Below are 17,621 nucleotides of genomic sequence, written 5' to 3' on the forward strand. Positions count from 1 at the left end.
TATGGAAGACTACATAATATACTCCGGTGATGCTTATGGAAGGAAAGTAGGTGGTTGCACCATAGCTGTGAGGACCAACTATACCACGTTTTTATACAACTCACAGCAAATTTGGCTCAATAAATGGCCCCTAGATGGGCCTTTGTGCGACTGCAAACCGCAGAAGACGTAAACTCTGGGTCGTAAGTGCCAACCCACCTACGGAAACGACTGATGACAGCAATAAGGACGCTTTCTGTGATAGAGGTAGTGCATTGATCTCTAAAACACCCAGCCATAAGGTGGTCACTGTCGGTATTCACGCAAATGCGAACAACAGTGTCCGTCTGGTTGGCTTATATGAACAGAGGGACTTCATCATCGTTTCCACCTTCAAAAGTAGTCATTGACGCCATTGAGCTCACGTGGCAGAGTTCAACCTTTCTAAGGCATGAAGAGCAGTGCAAACGGAAGGTGAGAGCCATTATTCAGTCAAATAGAGAATCTTTTGGGGACGACGAAGTTAGCGCAGAAATGTTGGAGTACATTCCTCTTTCCACGGATCTCCCTCACTAGAGGGATCACAGCCAGATAGGCGCGAGATTACGTGGCGCGTCCCCGGGTGACGGATAGGGGGCAAATCGCTGACCAAAAGCGACCTTGTGCTTGCCCAGACACGCAAGTGGATTCAGGAGATGAACTCCCTATTTCTGCTGAGCCGAGACTGAGTCATGACATTCTTGTATCTCGGTCCGCCCAAAAGCCTGCAATCAAGTGACTGTGAGGTGCAAGAAAGGCGGTTTGGAGTCGCCTCCAACAAATAAGCTCCACTTGTCAACTCCAAGAGAACGCAACGTTCTCCGAAAAACTCATGGGACTAGAAGCTTGCAACCCGCTCATGGGTATTAAAATTTACGCAGTGATAAGAAAGAGTCTCCTGATTCCGGAGGAAAGCCTGGTACGGTAGCGCCAGGAAGGACTGGGTTGGGTCATCTAGGCTACCGAAACGGAAAAGGACTAAGATGACGACCTGTACTTATAACGCCTGTGCGCTGGCATCGGATGCGGGCATTGAAGATCTGATGAATTAAGTCAGGAAGATTAGGAACGACGTCATTGGATTGACCGAGACGAGACGACGGCACACAGTGAATGCCGTGTTGATACCGAAGAAGAACTGTTCTTAGGAACATGTGACAGTAGAAGAGTTGGTGCAGTTGGCGTCCTCGTCAGCAAGAGTAAGGCAAAGAACATCGACCCTTTTGAACAAGTTACGACCTTAATCGGACATCTGCAGATGAGAAGATGTGGTCTAACGACAGCTTTGACAAACTTCGTCGCTTACGCTCCAAAATCAAGCTGTGGAGAAGATGTCGAAGCTTTCTATATGGACCTACGAGCACTCGCAATTCCAGAAGCCCTCCTCTCTACGCTGGACATGGGAGTCACTCGGTGGAGGATACCACACTGAAATTAACCACATCGCCGTCAGTAGAAGGTTTCGCCTGACGGATGTCGCTGTACGGAATCAGACCATAGCCTTCTCCAAGAAAGATTTTCGGGAATTCTAGAGCCGATACGTCAGCGTGGAGCTGGAAGAGCAGCAGGCAACCAAGCTTTGCAGAGAGGCGATAAAAGAAGACTTCAAAGAGAGAAGAGCAGAAGTGTTGGCTGAAGATGCGGAGGCAGGAAAGAGCATTCGTTCTGCCCGTCAAGAATTCGCCAATCGAAAGACGAGGATGAGTGCTCTCTGGAACCCATATGGAATAGCCACAGCATCGGGAAAGGGAATGGAAAAAATCCTTTCCAGAGGTTCTCCCGTCCGAAGTACGACATGCCATCAAGGCCCTTGCGAGACTCTTCACTCGTTACCTGCCGGAACGCAAGGTCCCCAAACACTAGGAGACCAGCGAGACCGTGTTGCTGTATAAGAAGGGAGATCCACATGACATCGGCAACTATCGCCCAATCTGCTTACTCTCCGTCACTTACAAGCTCTTTACAAGAGTGCTCCTTAATAGGATTGAAAAAGTTCGGGAAGAGGGACAGCCATGCGAGCAAGCAGGGTTTCGAAAAGGATTCAGCACTATTGACCACATTCACACTGTTTCGAAACTCATCGAGGTATCACGAGAGTACAAGATGCCGCTCTGTCTCACCGGCTTGAAGAAGGCGTTCGACTCAGTAGAGACGGAAGCGGTCGTGGAAGCCTTGGACAATCAAGGCGTCCCTACTCAAAACATAAAGGTGCTTCGAGAGTTGTACAGCAACTTCACGACTGGAATTTCACCATTTTACAAGAATATCATCATTGAACGAAATGGGAGCGGAGGTGATGGTCGGCAGCTACACCATTTACGCTTTTACGCTTTACGCATTTATGCTGACATTGTACTGATAACATCTAGCATCAGATAAGCGGAACGAATGCTGACCGAGTTTGACGATACATGTGGATGCATCGGTTGGGTCGGGATTTGAACATGATGAAAGACCTGAACCTTGGGGAGCGTATAACAGCATCGAGGGTGTAGTGAAGAAGACCAGGAACACCCGGCTACGTACTCACCTCTTCAACGCCACCGCATTTCCTGCTTTGACCTATGCTTCGGAAACCTGGGCATTTCGCAAGCAGGAAAAAAACGCGGAGAGAATCATTGAACGCTCAATCGAAAAAGTGATGCTAGGAGTATCCCGCTTCACGTAAGTGAGAGACGGGATTCGAAGTTCTGTCTTACGTCAGCTATCGAGAATCAGATTATCGAGGAGACGCCGGTGGTTTTGTCAAGTAGAGCAAAATAAAGTGGGCCGAACACGTGATGTGTCTCAATGACAACCGTTGGACCAGAGCCGTGAGCGATTGGGTTCCACGCGATATTAAGACTGCAGGAAGACACTACAGGAAGATCGCCGACCCGATGGTCAGACTTCTTCACAAAGTCCTTCAAAGAAAATTATGATGCTCTTCGTGTCTTACGCGAAAGGAGGAACTACTGGGCGATTCTGACATGCGATCGGGACAAATGGAAGAATTACTGGCGCCCGCTCGACCAGTTCGAAGCACAGCGAGAGTCAAGATGATCAAGGTGATCAAGGTGATATTCCTCCTTCTTGGTTTCGTGATCAAAACAAAGATCATCCGCTCCAATAGACGAAAGGATACCTGACCTGATACCATAATTCCCCTTTGCAACGAGTTATCCGTCAAGGACCCCAGGAATCATCGAGGAATACCTTTGCTGCGGGTCATGTACAAGGATTTTAAGCAGATTATTAGGGTTATGAAACATCGCGAAGGATCAAGGCAAGACGAACAAGCTGGCTTTCCTTCTCGCCGATCTGCGTTCGATGAGGTGTTTGTTAGGAGAGTGATCGAAATCTGACTGCGGTATTGGAAGCCTATGCAATTAGTCTTTCTGAACCTTAAGGCCGCCTTCGACTCCCTTCATCGACGTCGCCTTTTCAACGGCGCTGATGGAGTACCAGGAAAGTTCGTTTCGCTTCATGACATAAATAAACGAACAACTGCTGCAGTTTGAACATCAGCCGGATGTACAACACCGATTGAGGTGATAACTGGAATAAGAAAAGGCACAGTAGCAAGAGCAAGAGCAAGACCAATTTTGCCATCGATGACATCATGCGAAGAACAGTCTATCAGTATCTTGCAAACATCGCCTTACTATCATTAGGGTGTCTGACTAAAATCGAGTACGTGTGTTGTTCGCGGAAAGCAATACAAGACTTCAACCTGTCAACCTTATATCGAAGCTGGCTGCAGCCTATGGACTACATCAACGCCCTGATAAATGCAAGCAGAGGTGGGTCTCTTCGATACCTTAAACGGGAAGCAGGGCTAACGGACGACCGATCGAACTCGTCGATGAGTTCTTTTACCTGGGCTGCAAGCTAAAGAACAACGGCAGCTATGAGAAAGATATTCAGCGAAGGTGCGCTAAGGCCATTTCTGCATTTAACTCGTTAGGGAAATGCCTGTAGTCCATCTCCATCACCAGCGATGTCAAGCTGAGAGCTTACTTATCCGCATTTCTCCACATGATGGTGAACAGATCGAAGACTTGGGCAGCTCCAGTGAAGGTGATAGAAAAGCTTGACTGCATGGAGAGAAAACTGTTTAGACGGCTGCTTGGCTGCATTTGACCTAGAGTATGCGACAATGAAGATCCTTACGCGGAAATCGGTGTGGTGTACCGGCGGATGACACGTGGAAGATATGAATATCTTGCACCGCCATCGAAAGTGGCTGCAGCAAACCGTCTTCGCTTCTTTGGTCATATATTAGTGAAACCGGCAGATCGCGTCGTTCAACGAGTTCTAAGGAGATTGTCGGACTCAAGCTAAAATAGGCCATTTGGGCAAAAACGGAAGTTTTAGACTGAGGTGGTGAAAGAGAACCTGCACACTCGGCGTGGATAGACAGTTTAGGCGAGGCGTAAGGTTTCGCAAGATATAGAATAGCGACGAAATGAGTGAATCTGTGCAAGCTCTCACAGAGGATCGAGAAGGTTGGGCAGAGCTATGTTCAACGACGGCACACCTCGGCAAAGATGCGAGTAATTACGTCAGTGGATGATATTAGCCCGCCGACTATGTCAAGTACGTCATATCCGCAGGGGAAAGGCTTGCAGTAACCTAGTTGGGAGGTGTGAGGGGTTGATGTTGAGGGCAAAGAAACTACTTTATTACTATTTAGTTACGTCATTAATTAGGGCTTTCCTATATTCGCATGGTCAACTTTCGAACACCTTCGTTGAGGTACGAATGAAACTTACTTAGATACATAGATGGCTCATCTTCACTGGATGTGCGGGCCCCAGCATCTCTTCCACTCGTTTCGCTCCCTCGCCATTGTCATCCAAGATGTTCTCAAGTTTCGTGAGTGGCGTTGACGAGATCCTTGAGCCGTATCCAGCTGAGCTCTCAGCTAGTCCATCAGTGTAGCGAACACGTCACCCCACCTCGTTGGCGGTTTTCCTCGAGGACGTTTAGCATCTCTTGGGATCCACTCTAGCGTTCTTTTAGTCCATCTATCGTCGATTCTTCTCATGATGTGACCGGCTCATCTATGTTTTGCTTCCGATACATATTACGCTGGGTCGCAAGGACGGGACATTCCTCTTAAGTCGGAGTTGCGAAGACCAGCTAGGTGTAAAACACATTTTCTAAAGATTCTCAAACTTTCTTGGGAATCTATAATCATTTTGATGCCGCGATCAATAGTTTGTGAGCAATTTAGTCTTCACATTAATAATTATGTTGTTGTAAAAAGATGAGTTTTTTGAGAAGAACTCTTGTAAACTCGTGGAAAACTTCACAAGTAAAATAAACTTTTCCTACCTTCCAAAATTGACCTTAATTTCTTCCTATTGTTCTGCGATTGTGTATATTATGCACACGTAAAAGTGGTTTCTTCTTTTTCTCCTATCTATTTTCCACATGCAAATTGATAAAAGTCTTGGCAAGGGTCCACCTAAAAAGACTTTCTCTTCCAGTGTTCTCAACAGACGTAGTACTTGGAGTGAACTCTAAGATGTATAAGGAAGTAAGTTAAGATCATACGTTATAATAACAATAACGTTACATAAGTTAAGAAAACTAATTCTTGTTTTGGTTTCGTAGAAAAATTTACATGGATATCCTTCTGAAATTAACAATTGAGCATATGCTCCTCTTCACAATTTTGGAGATTAAAAATATTGAATTTAACAATAGACAATGATTTCTGAACTGATAAGATTCTAAAATGGTCTCCCACTAAAGAAGAGCAATGCCTGCAGGATATGATTTCACAGCTCAGTGTTCTCAAATATCATATTTGCATCAAGAAAAGGTAGATCAGAAGAAGAGTTGAAAACGACACACCCGCGAAAAACTTCATAATCAGCTACAGTTTAAATTGCTACAATGTTGAACATGACTAATCTCAGTGAATCTGTTGTAATCGCATGAAGAGAAAAGGCTGAAGTCTCTGCAGACCTTTCTTACTAGAAGCAACTATCGGCGATTCGAGTGTAATAGTGACCTTTCACAACGGCACTACACCCATCACTTATTTCATATCAACCAAAGAAATTCCTTTTGTTAAGCGTATGCTACTGCGATCAAAAAGCAGTGATCATTTTCAATTTCAAACTCTAGGCTTTATCCAAGTGCATAAGTTTTTTTCCCGTTGTGTTCGCAGAACCATTACTAATATTTGTGTCAAATTTCATAGTAGGAGCGTCAATTATTAATGAGTTGCACTTGCTGACGTTTGCCTCTAAAAGTCCATTCTTTGATTTTTTTACAATGAGTAAAAAAATGTCAGCAAAGAAGTGACATTAAATTTTGTTTTCAAAATGTTTTTTCAGCCTTCCAAACGTCGAAAATGCTGGAAAAGGCACTTGCTGACAATTGTCTTTGGCTCTCAGCTGGTCCATCTGCGCAACGAATGCATCACCCCTTGTCGTTGGCAGTCCCCCTTGAGGGAGTTTAGCATCTCTTGGGATCCACTCTAGCGTTCTTTTAGTCCATCTATCGTCGATTCTTCTCGTGATGTGACCGGCTCATCTATGTTTTGCTTCCGATACATATTACGCTGGGTCGCAAGGACGGGACATTCCTCTTATGTCGGAGCTGCGAAGACCAGCTAGGTGTTGCGTGCGCCGGTTAAATTTCAGAAGACATCTCTCAAGAACTCTGTGGGTAGTGAGCAGTTTCTTAGATGTGGCAGCGGAGTCTGCTCACGTCTCCGTTGTGTAACACAGGAAGGGCTGTCGAGTCAAAAAGATGGGTACGGATCTTGGTCCGTCAGTTGGTCCGTAGCTTTCGCGACGGGTGCGAATGCTGCCTACGCTGCGCTCATCCTTCTATTCACTTCTTCCTTCAAGTCGTTTTCCATGTTCATAAAACGTCCGAGGTATACGTATGACGAAGTTTCCACAATTTGGGAGCCTTCAAGTTGTACTCCTCCGTCAGTGGGCGTTCTTCATGAACTGTCTTCTTTCTGTTTATTCGTAGTCCTATTCTCTTCCCTGCTTCGTTCATTTCGTTGAGTATCGTTTCTGCTTCATTGGCACTGTTCGAAAAGAGGACGATGTCGTCCACGAAAAGAAGGTTCGAGAGAAATCTACCATCAACACGTATGCCCCTCTCTGGCCACCAGCCCGAAGAAAGTCTGCTGATATACATACATATGATACATCAAGTCCGGGGGCTGTGCCAGGTTTCATGCTCTTGATAGCGACTCGTATTTCCGAAGGAAGAATCCGTGGTGGAGCTTCACTAGTGGGGATGATCGGGATTGACACAGGTGTTAATAAACGGAAAAGGCTCGAGTAGAACCTCTTCGAATGAAACTGCTGGTTTATAATACACGAAAAGGTGCTTCAGATGAAGTTCTCGGGCTGATACACTTTCAAAATTCAAAACGAGCAAGCCGTAGACAACAGCCAACTTATAAATGAAAATGTGAAACTTTGAGAAGGAGTGATAAGAGAAAACTACAAGAGATGGGAACAGTAGTGTTTGACTCAAGAGAGGCTATAGAGCGTTTGCAGCTATCGCTGACACTTCGCAAGTTTCTAATCCTAATCCCGCCTTATCCGGGCAAGAATATACCACAGTATTCCAAACTTGAATATAATAATGGAATATAATAACTGGCAATCTTTTCTTGCAAATTCTGACACGACATGTTGTTGAAGAAACTGGGCATTTTCGATCTTAGTGTAAATTCGAGCATTTGAAGGACATATCACCACTCCACATTAGCAATCTAACAAAGATCTTCACTCTATGTTTGTCACGATGCCAAATTTTAAATGAAAATTAGCGGGATTCCATTGTTGTGAATGATTGGAAATTCCACGCAACATCGGCGAGTATTCTTTAGTTTGTCATGCAAAAAACATTAATTGAATTGTTCTAAGCAGGAAAGGAGGAAGCTCACATAATGGTGAGTCACTTTTGGTTCGGGATTACATCGGAGAAATACATAGGACATTGGTATTAGATAAGTACGAGGGGTCATTTCATCAAGAAAATGGAAAATATTGAATACGAGAGGAGATTTAAAATGGGTATTCGGTATCCACAATCAGCTGTCAATTTGTCGACAAACCAACAAATAACGAAGTAAGCATTACACTAAATATAAAAGAAGTTGTGAGGATAATGAAATAGAAAGTAAACTGCTTTAGTTGCAAGTATAAATATTCTGAATAAATATTTAGCTAAATAAATATTCTGATTCTTCTAAAAATTTAACTTAACCACAACAGTCAAATCCAAACACTAAAATTTCTGTATTATTATTGTTTTATCAGTCTGAAGCAGGGGTCGTGTTTACAAGTCTGATTGCTACGTGCCCGTGGTGACCCTGCTTTAACTAAACGCAGTCAGATGTTCAAGTGTAGGCAGTGGGAACGTGCGAGCTATATAAGTTGCACTGTTATATAGCAAAAGCTCCCCATACATTGCAGAAAGGTGCTGTCGTCCAGCACCATGCCAAAGCCAATACCCTGAAAGGTCGAATTCCTCAGTGAAACATGGAATCTTTGCCGACAAACATCCGTTATACTGAACTGCCGGTCGCTGTCAAGTGAACTCCAACAAGCCGCTCTATCCGGACTTCTGCGATATCTGCATGCACCGCTTGCTGCATTGCAGGAAACACGCATCAGGGATCGTTCTCTCATCAGTATCGACAATTACACCATCTACTGCGGCGATGCTGATGAAAAGAAAGAAGAAGGCTGCGCAATAGCTGTTATACGATTATAACAACCTGGTGGAGGAGTTTGGATCAACGTCGTCAAGATGCACCTTTGTACGATTGCAGGATAGCAGAAGACTCAAACTCTGGATCGTAAGTGCTCACGCAACTAGGGAGACCGCAGATCAACACAACAAGGACGCGTTTTATGATGAACTCAATACGTTGATATCCGACCCAGCAGGCGGTAATTGTCGAGAATGATGAGAATGCAAAGATGGGACCTGAACAACAATCCAATGTGGTTGGAAAACTATCTATTCTATAGAGCAGACATCGGACAACGGAAATCGTCCGATAGACCTTTGCGAGGAGACAAATCTCATCATTGCATCCACGTTTAAGAAGAACCATCGATGCCATCAGCTTACTTGGTAAGAGAGAATCTTACTTACGCCAGAAGAGCAGCAAAAGCAGAAGACGCCGACTCTTAAGCTTCAGCTCGATTATGTTCTGACGAAGAACACGCCTTTGTCAGATATCCGAAATCCTAGAGCTGTCTGGAACGTCGCATTCGATTCCGACCACAGGCACTTCTTCTCAGCTTTATGGCACGGTTCCAGAAAAGGTACTGGGAGCTCAACATCAAGCGGAGCCCGAATTGGAAAGTCTGAAAAACGAGGAATGTAGAAAGAAGTTCCGCCATGGATTGTGGAGCAATTGAATTTTGAATTATTGTTGTTATTATTATTGTTAATAAGAATATTGAATTACGGACCAGAAAGAGAATGGATGACGCTGACTCTTTCACTAAATGCATTCAGAACCCCTGCGAAGAAAACCCTCCCGGTTTTAGCACGGAGGAAGAAGTTCACCTTTGAAGCAAGGAACCATCTGCGGAGACAATAACCACGTACAATTATGTATGTGTTGCCTCACTACTGGTGACTTCAGCCAGGAGAAGCGTCTGAGAAGGAAGTTGAGTCGTCAGCTAAAACGTGATCGTGAGAACGACTGAACGTCAAGACTGAAGGAGTTTGAGAAGAAGTGGGAAGACAAGAAGCCGAGAAAAACCTATTCTCTGATAAGGCAGTGTAGCGGCAAGATGAAAAGGTGTTCGCCTTTCCTGAACCCTGCCAACGGAGTCGCTATCGGGGAGGCAACCCTGCCCATCTGGAGTTAGCTTTTTAACACTTTGCTGAACCGACAAGCCCCGCTGAACTCGTGCACGCTCAAAGACAAACATACTCCACGGTCAGCGAAGAGCCACCGACGAAGTCGGAGGTTCTAATCTGTATTCAAAAAATGAAAAATAGAAAATGTGGCGGAGACGACGGAATTAGCGCAGAAATGCTAAAATCTCTTCCTCCTTTTGGGATTCGTGAGATGACGAAGATCATCCGTTCAATTTGGACTGACGAAAGGACTTCTGAAAAAAAAGACAAAAATTGGCTTTAGCTGGACAATCAGGCTGGTATGTCTTATTCTGTCACGTGCATGTGTCAGTCACCATGTGTCATGTGTGAAATTCCAAAAATAGGGTGCAACGAACGTCGAATTGGTGCGCGGGTGAATTGTTTTAGAATGATTGTGCTTCGAAAACTTTGCGCAAGAGAGACGAGTTTTGAGGATGCAATGGAGAGTTTTAAAAAAGAATTGGATTGAAAAAACCACCATAACACCGAACACTTTCTGCAAAGGATGGCAAGATTTGCAGCTGAAAAATATATAGGAGATGTATTTACACAGAGTACTTGAGGCCTGCAAAATATTGTAATAGTAATAGTGTAGTGTTATAGCTCAGTGTTTTGTTTTGAGTTTTAGGTTTTGATTTGTTTGGTTTACACGAAGAAAACTTGTCACTATTTTCTATTTCTTACATTCCGTGAGCAATCGTCTGATATCTCTTCACGTAAACGATCGATATGCTGTCCAGAGGCAATGAACAGAGATAGTCAGTACCTGTGAGGCATTTTTCATCTTATTAGAATATGAAAGACGCCGATAGACGCCGTGATAGGCGCAGCATGAGGAAAATGCGGCGTCGTGGTCTGCCGATGCCAATAAGCTGCGCCGATGCGCAATTAACGATTGCCGTTACCAGTCATTTCCCCCAAGATCCTCTAAGATATTTCCCCTAAGATAAGTTGTAGCGGGATCTGCGTGTGTTCCCAACAATACGCACCCGTTCTTCTGTCTCCTTAGATATCAATCTCTTCCTTCCAGCGCCGTATTGTTACCGCTGGATCGTCTTTTGATAAAAACCCATACTTCCTATCTTATCAGGTTTAACAATAGTGTGATACGGCATTGCTATTGCTATCAGTCAACATGCACTTTCCCACAATTAGTTTCGACACCCGCGGCACAAAATTAAAGGTGTATAATTTTGTTTCTGTGGTTAAGCGACACAATTTGATTTGACAGGGGCGTATGTCCGATCAGGATTCAAGTCAACTTTAAGTCGTTGCGAATCGTATGAAGACAGCGCCGTTTTGATCTCACCATAAGTCTCTCGCCACATACATTTAGATCGTTGCAGGGGAGTAGTTGTAATTTCGTTCGGCCACGATGTTGCAGCACAATGGAAGACAATTAGACTATCGGACACCGCTCTTTTGAGCTTTTTTTCTCATTCTCCATAACTTTTTTCCTAGCTTTTGGACGTGTTGTTCTGAGAAAAGCGAGAGCTTTTTTGTGGACTTTCAATTTTGCTTGCTTCGTTTTGTGACTAGGTCTTTTTTATGATCCTCCGACGCTATGATGGACTGGGTGGAGTGCTTCAAAGCCCTTACGGCCTGTGAACCGCAAAGTATTTCCGACGTTCTTGGCTGGTTACTTGGTTATGTGATATTATTTCGATCTCTTTCTCCTTCGATAGCCACTTAACTCGAACGCGCCTGCGCCGACCATAATGGTTTTGTTTAGAATGCACGATCTTGTTGTGATGGTAAGTAGAAGACGTTTTGCTGTGACCGTTTCGTTAGGCTTAGCGGAACCTCTAACTGGTACCAGTTAGAGGCTCGAATCCACCCTAGTGCTCACCAAGCCTTTCATCCCTCCGGGGTACATAAATTACACAAGGCACCGTAAGTCATTGTTTAACTAAGTTACACGTACGTAAACCTCAAACGATTCTGAACTGAAGCGAACGGGGCGCATCCCAAGCGGACTGATTAACGCCAGAAAGTTTGGGATTAGGTTTTAATTTTCACTTCTTAGAAATGAAGTATATGAAGCTGAGAAAATGAAACATTTCTGACCTTTGCAATTTGTTTTAATCAAAGTGATGAAGCGAATGAAGCTGCTCGTAGAGTTTGTGCTGCTTTTGGAAGCGATTGGATGATGCATGGAAAGTCCCAAAATAAGAACAAAAATGACAGACAAAGCACGAAGAAAAAAAAACATGAAGAAATGGATAGTTGTATTGAAGCATTTACTGAACGTTGGAAGGAAACGGAAAACTGACGAAATAAAAACAATGCAGAATATATTATTGACTAGATCGGTGTAGGCTCATGCTCTAGAAAAATTAGATAGAGAAGATTTTTTGCTGAACTCATAACCCTTGGTCGACTGACATGTGATCCATCTTGGACTCAAAAATCCACTTTTCATGTGCTAAAGATGGGCTGCGTACTTACAACAATTTCTTCTTATTATTATTAAATGCAGAAAACAAATAATGCCGAAAATGCTCGTTTTGTCCAGGTCACACTCAATTTTACACATCAGAGAAAAACTACATCAGAAAACCTGAACATAACTATAGATAGTGGATGTAGATTTTAGACTTTTCCAGGGGATGTGGGAAATTTGGCCTATGCATAGTATTTAAATTTAATCTTTCGGACGGAAAAACGCTCACAACTTATATCTCAACCTATCACAATTCTGGTATATGATAATGAGCTTACTCTGTCACATGGGTGTGTGTCAGTCACGAAATTCGAAGAGAGGATTGCGACGGGTCCACCGGCGTCGGATTGGCGCGCCGGCGCCAGATAGCTATAATATGGGCTGCGGCGAGTACACCGGCGTCACGGTGGTGCGCAATAACTTTGTGTGCGTGACGCAAAAGATAGATGCTTGCAGCCATTTCATAGCCGGGGCCACTAGCTTTCCACCTATATGACTCCTCCTATATTTCCTTCTTCATTCGTCCTAAGTTTGTAGCATGCCGTTCTCAGAAAGTGAAATACGACGCAAGCAAACGGGTGCTTAAATAATAGCAAGATGTTTATGTGATCTGACGTGGATCGTTATCTTTATCAGGAGGATGATGTCTTTTACGTCATTTTGTGCAAAAACATCATTCTTTGATGACTTTTATAGAAAACAAGAAGAAAACCCACATTTCGAGTGATACTTTTAAATTTTGTATATATTATATTGATAACGAGTGTTTGAAACTGAAGTTCGAATGTTTTCAAATGTAGAACTGACACGTTTAGAAAGAAGACTATGAAATCTTTTGCTTTTAGTTTTCATGCTATATAATAACGCGCTTAGTCCGTGTGTGTGTGTGTGTGTGTTTGTCTGTGTGTCACGAAAATACTCCATAATGATGCAAAAATCTGCACCGGTAAGAAGCCGAACCATCGCCACCCACCTGATAGGTGAGCACTCTACCTTCTATCCATTGTCCAAAGCTATGTAACAATCTATGTTGGGTTTGATAAGGGAAGTTAGTTTCTCTCATATGTTAGTGAAGGTAAATAAACTTCTATGTGAATGTGTACTCCCACATTTGCAAACTATCATGCTGTTTAATAGCGGGCTTATTCTGTCACGTGTGTATGTCTGTGCATGTCTCAGTCAAGAAATTCCAAAAACAGAGGGAGACGGATACTATGGCATCGGTTTGGTGCGCTAGAACCTCAACTCGGTAAAACTTGGTGAGATGGGTCCTACGGCGTCGAATTCATGCGCCGGAGCCAGATAGCTGTAAAATGCTGTTCCTATGGGGTCGGAATGGTGCACCGGTGAAAGATAGTTGGAGAGAGACGGTTTCCACTGCGTCGGATTGGTGCCCGGGAGTAGAATGGGTTTCTATGGTTCCTTTACATCTTCTTTACAAATCTATCTTCCTAACGCTGCTATCATCCTTTTTTCAAAGAAAGCAAACACACGTGCGAATACAGTATATAGTAGCCAACAGTTTGAAGTAGAATTTTGATCTGACGTAGATTTGATTTGATCTGACGTAGAATGTTATTTTGTCACTACGATAGTGATGTTCACTTCATTCCATATTAGCACGTCATTCTTTGCTAATAGTTGAGAACAGAGGAGACTCACACTTCGAATAATGTTTCCGAATTGCGGAGGTTTGAGAGAAAATAGAAGTAATATCAAGTTTGGTTTTTCTTCGAATATAGAACTGATACGTCTAAGGAAAAACCATAAAATCTTCCATCTATGCCTAAATTTTTTCTGCAAAAAAAAATGGAAGAAAGTGTTGATAGAAAGAAAAACTCTTTACAGAAAAGAAATGTCGCTACTATTATTTCTTATTGATCGATTAAGGCAAGCGAAGCGAACACCAAAAAAAGCCTGAAGTCCGGCTTTAGCCGGACTTCAGGCTGTAATATAAAAAAGGAAGAAAGATAGTTGGAGATACACAAGTCCAATTTCATAGAACTAATAACACAAATATTAATTTCCGTTGATCAGTGAGGTCGAGCGAAGCAAACACCACAGAAAGTCTGAAATCCGGCTTCATCCTTACGGCGCCACATACCTATAGGAGGTGCAACGGGAGGGGGGTGACGGGTCCAGTGGCGTCGAATTGATGCACCAACACCAGATATCTTTGAAATGGGGTGCGACGGGTCTCACGACGTCGGACAACTTTGTGCAGATGTCACGAAAGATTAATTAGACGTTCCATACTCATGGCCACTGCACGTGTTGCACTGCACCTCTTTGAATCCTACACGTATCTATTTCCTTGCATGTTTGCCTCAACTTGGTGCCATGCCTTCTTCAAAAAGTGGAAACACCCTAACAAAAAGCTGCTTAAATGGTTCCCAACAGCTTACATGATCTGATGTGGAACTTTATCAGTACGATGATGCTGTTTACGTCATTTTGTGTGAAAACATCATCCTTTGATAGCTGGTGGGGAAAACAGGAAGAACACCCATACTTCGAGTAATGCGTTAGAATTATGTCTATATTACATAGGAACCGAAGGAGTGTTTGAAGCTGAAGTTCGAATATTCTCAAAATGTAGAGGTGACGCGTTAGAAAGAAGGCTATGAAATATTTTACCTTTTTTATAGTAAAAAAGAAGGAAAAAAACGTTGCTTGAAAAAGAGAATTCTGATTTTACAGAAAATGTCACTACTATGAAGTTCCATTGACCAGTGAAGGGGATAAAGAATAAAGTTTCTGGCGTTAATCCATCCGCTTGGGATGCGCCCCCACGTTCACTTCAATTCAGAATCGTTTGAGGTTTACGAACGTGTATCTGGCCTATACAATGACTTGCGATGGCTAGACGATGTGTCAAGTCAGTGCTTTTATCCTCCCAGACAAGTCTGGTACCAATTTATCGACCCCGGAGGGATGAAAGGCTTGGTGAGCACTAGAGCAGATTCGAACTTCCGATCGATCGTGCAGGAAGCGGAACCTCTAACCGCTACACCACACCCGCCAAAGTGAAGTGGAGCAAAACTAAAACCCTAGAAAGTCTGAAGTCCGGCTCTAGCCAGACATATATAATAACGGATTTATTCTGTCACGTATGTGTGTGTGTCAGTCACGAAATTCGAAAAGGGGGGGGGGTGCGGATAAAAACGGATACGTCGGCGTCAGATTGGTATGTTGGCGCCAGATATCTATAAAATGGGATGCAACGGGTCCCACAGCGTCGAATTCATTTGTGGTGGTGTAGAAGTATCGCACAGTAACTTCGTGCATGATGCAAAACTTATATGGGACGTTGCAAACGTTTCATAGTCGAATCCACTTTCCGCGTTCCTTTTTACCTCTACGACTCTTCTTCAGAAAGTGGAAACACGAATGCTAACTGCTACTTAAATAGTAGCCAACTGCTTACATGATCTGATGTGGAGCGCTATCTTTATCAGTACGATGATGTCGTTCACTTCATTTTATGTGAAACATCATTCTGTGAGAACGGTCGAGGGAAACAAGAGGGAAACCTAAACTTTGAGTAATGATTGCAAGTTGTGTCTATACATACATTGGTATTGAAGGAGCGGAGCGAACACCACAGAAACTCTGAAGTCAGGCTTTAGCCGGACGTTCAGACTGGTCGGTGAATAACAGGGAAAATTCTTACTTCAATTCTTTCTAGGACAAATTTGATAGGTTCTCCTTCAGATTCCCAATCTTGGTCACTTGATAAACACTTTCTGTATGTGTTCTTCATCGCCTCAACTGACTTTGGGCTAGGTACTTCTTCAGAGGCGAATAAAGCTGAATCATCAACTTCGTCCAAGTTATAAAAAAAGATCTGTTAAAAAAAAGAAAAAAAAAGGAAAAAAGATCACTATTTGTTGAACAACTGAAAAGAGATCATGAAAATTTTACTGTTACACGTTCGGCATTGAAACAAGACTTGGGGACCAAAGTTGCATTCGAATTTGGGATTTTCGTCTAGACATTTTAAAGACCAACTGGAATCTGTCCCTTTGCGGCGTTAGGTTTACTGCTGTAAACTGGTGTATCCGAAATATATCATAATTCTCACCGTGTTTCAATTTTTCCATTAAGATTTTTTCTATTTGAACAAGTAGAATGTAAAGCTCTTCTATAAAAGATGCACTATTTCAAAATAAACCTTAAAATTCTGAATATACTTCCGCGCAAAATCGTTTCGCTGTCGCTCATTCCACGACAGCGTCGAATTTATTTCAGTCACCGTTTGTCGACTTTTCGTTGCTTTCAGTGTAGTTTTGTAGGGATATATTGAACAAACGAGAATCGCTTCAAAATTATGGACTTTATTGCAGTTGTTTTTGACACACCTCTACAACGCCTACCAGTGGCGTGGATGCGACTCTGGACGTCGAACTGCGATGTACAGCGGAGGTTCATCCTCTGGCAAGGTCTCCCAAGCTGAGAAAGAGTTCGACAAATCCGACATTCCGACTTCTCGGAATCGGAAGCCTAGCTAAGAGTACACCACTGCTAAGATTCACCACCGTCTTGGCAAAATGTCGCAAGGTGGCTCCCTGATCCATATAGGTTGGGCGACGACCTGTGGTGAAAGCTAAGCTCTCCGTGGCAGGGCGTAGGGAAAAACTCTTTTTGCCACTCCAGCATATTCACTGCCTCAGTACCAACAACATTCTGTTGAAGCATTCTGTTGAAACACCGCAGTCTGCAAGGAACAATCAATGCTGAGTGGAAATGGTTTTCACGTATGCAACAGGTACGAGTGAGTATCATCAACTCGGAATCGAAGCAGATCAAAGTGCGGAAGTTTATTTCTATTCAGTTTTTATTAAATTCCCATTTCCGGAATGGTCAATGCTTGCCGCTGTCAGGCTTGCATCAATCAATGGGCGATTCGCTGTTGCATGCCTATTCATACTGTGTTCTGTAAAAATTCTTATGAATACTACGTGGTTCTGTTTTCTCTGACAAATCCCTCCAAACTGCCACTTACTCATCCCCGGGCGCTATGTTTGAACGGAGATTGAACGTGCATCTATCTGTTAAAGTGGAGGAGGAACTTTTTTCCCTGCAAAGATTTGAGTTTTAATGTACTGACGCATTTTATCTGCTTACTGTTCCAACCAAATTTCGCTGCAAACACGACATGGGATATGCGTGAAAGACCGCCTACTTCACCCCGTCTCGTCACTGAAAATCGCTATGGCACAAAGTTAGGTATTGGCTGATTTTAGCTTGAGGTTGAGAAGTGCGCTCGTTTTTAGAGATTGAATAC

The 17,621-nt window shown here is 43.4% G+C and overlaps 2 protein-coding genes across 4 annotated transcripts; both read left to right on the forward strand.

Moving 5' to 3' along the window:
* Positions 1-306: 306 nt before the first annotated feature.
* Positions 307-2,397, forward strand: RB195_017738 (uncharacterized protein; the record flags this gene model as incomplete). Of its 3 annotated transcripts, none has more annotated exons than XM_064184863.1 (4): positions 307-453; positions 1,085-1,431; positions 1,604-1,799; positions 1,882-2,397. In XM_064184863.1, the coding sequence occupies 4 exons, from the start codon at positions 307-309 to the stop codon at positions 2,395-2,397; spliced, it is 1,206 nt and encodes a 401-aa protein (XP_064040742.1). The 3 variants fall into 3 exon arrangements, with proteins under 3 accessions (XP_064040742.1, XP_064040743.1, XP_064040744.1); XM_064184861.1 differs by having other exon boundaries at positions 1,167-1,217; positions 1,277-1,423; positions 1,551-1,910; XM_064184862.1 differs by lacking the exons at positions 307-453; positions 1,085-1,431; positions 1,604-1,799 and having other exon boundaries at positions 2,122-2,397.
* An 863-nt stretch (positions 2,398-3,260) lies between these two features.
* Positions 3,261-4,341, forward strand: RB195_017739 (uncharacterized protein; the record flags this gene model as incomplete). Its single annotated transcript, XM_064184864.1, has 3 exons — positions 3,261-3,332; positions 3,408-3,469; positions 4,146-4,341. The coding sequence occupies 3 exons, from the start codon at positions 3,261-3,263 to the stop codon at positions 4,339-4,341; spliced, it is 330 nt and encodes a 109-aa protein (XP_064040745.1).
* Between the last annotated feature and the right edge of the window lie 13,280 nt (positions 4,342-17,621).

Source organism: Necator americanus, chromosome II (assembly GCF_031761385.1).
Source record: "Necator americanus strain Aroian chromosome II, whole genome shotgun sequence".
NCBI lineage: Eukaryota > Metazoa > Nematoda > Chromadorea > Rhabditida > Ancylostomatidae > Necator > Necator americanus.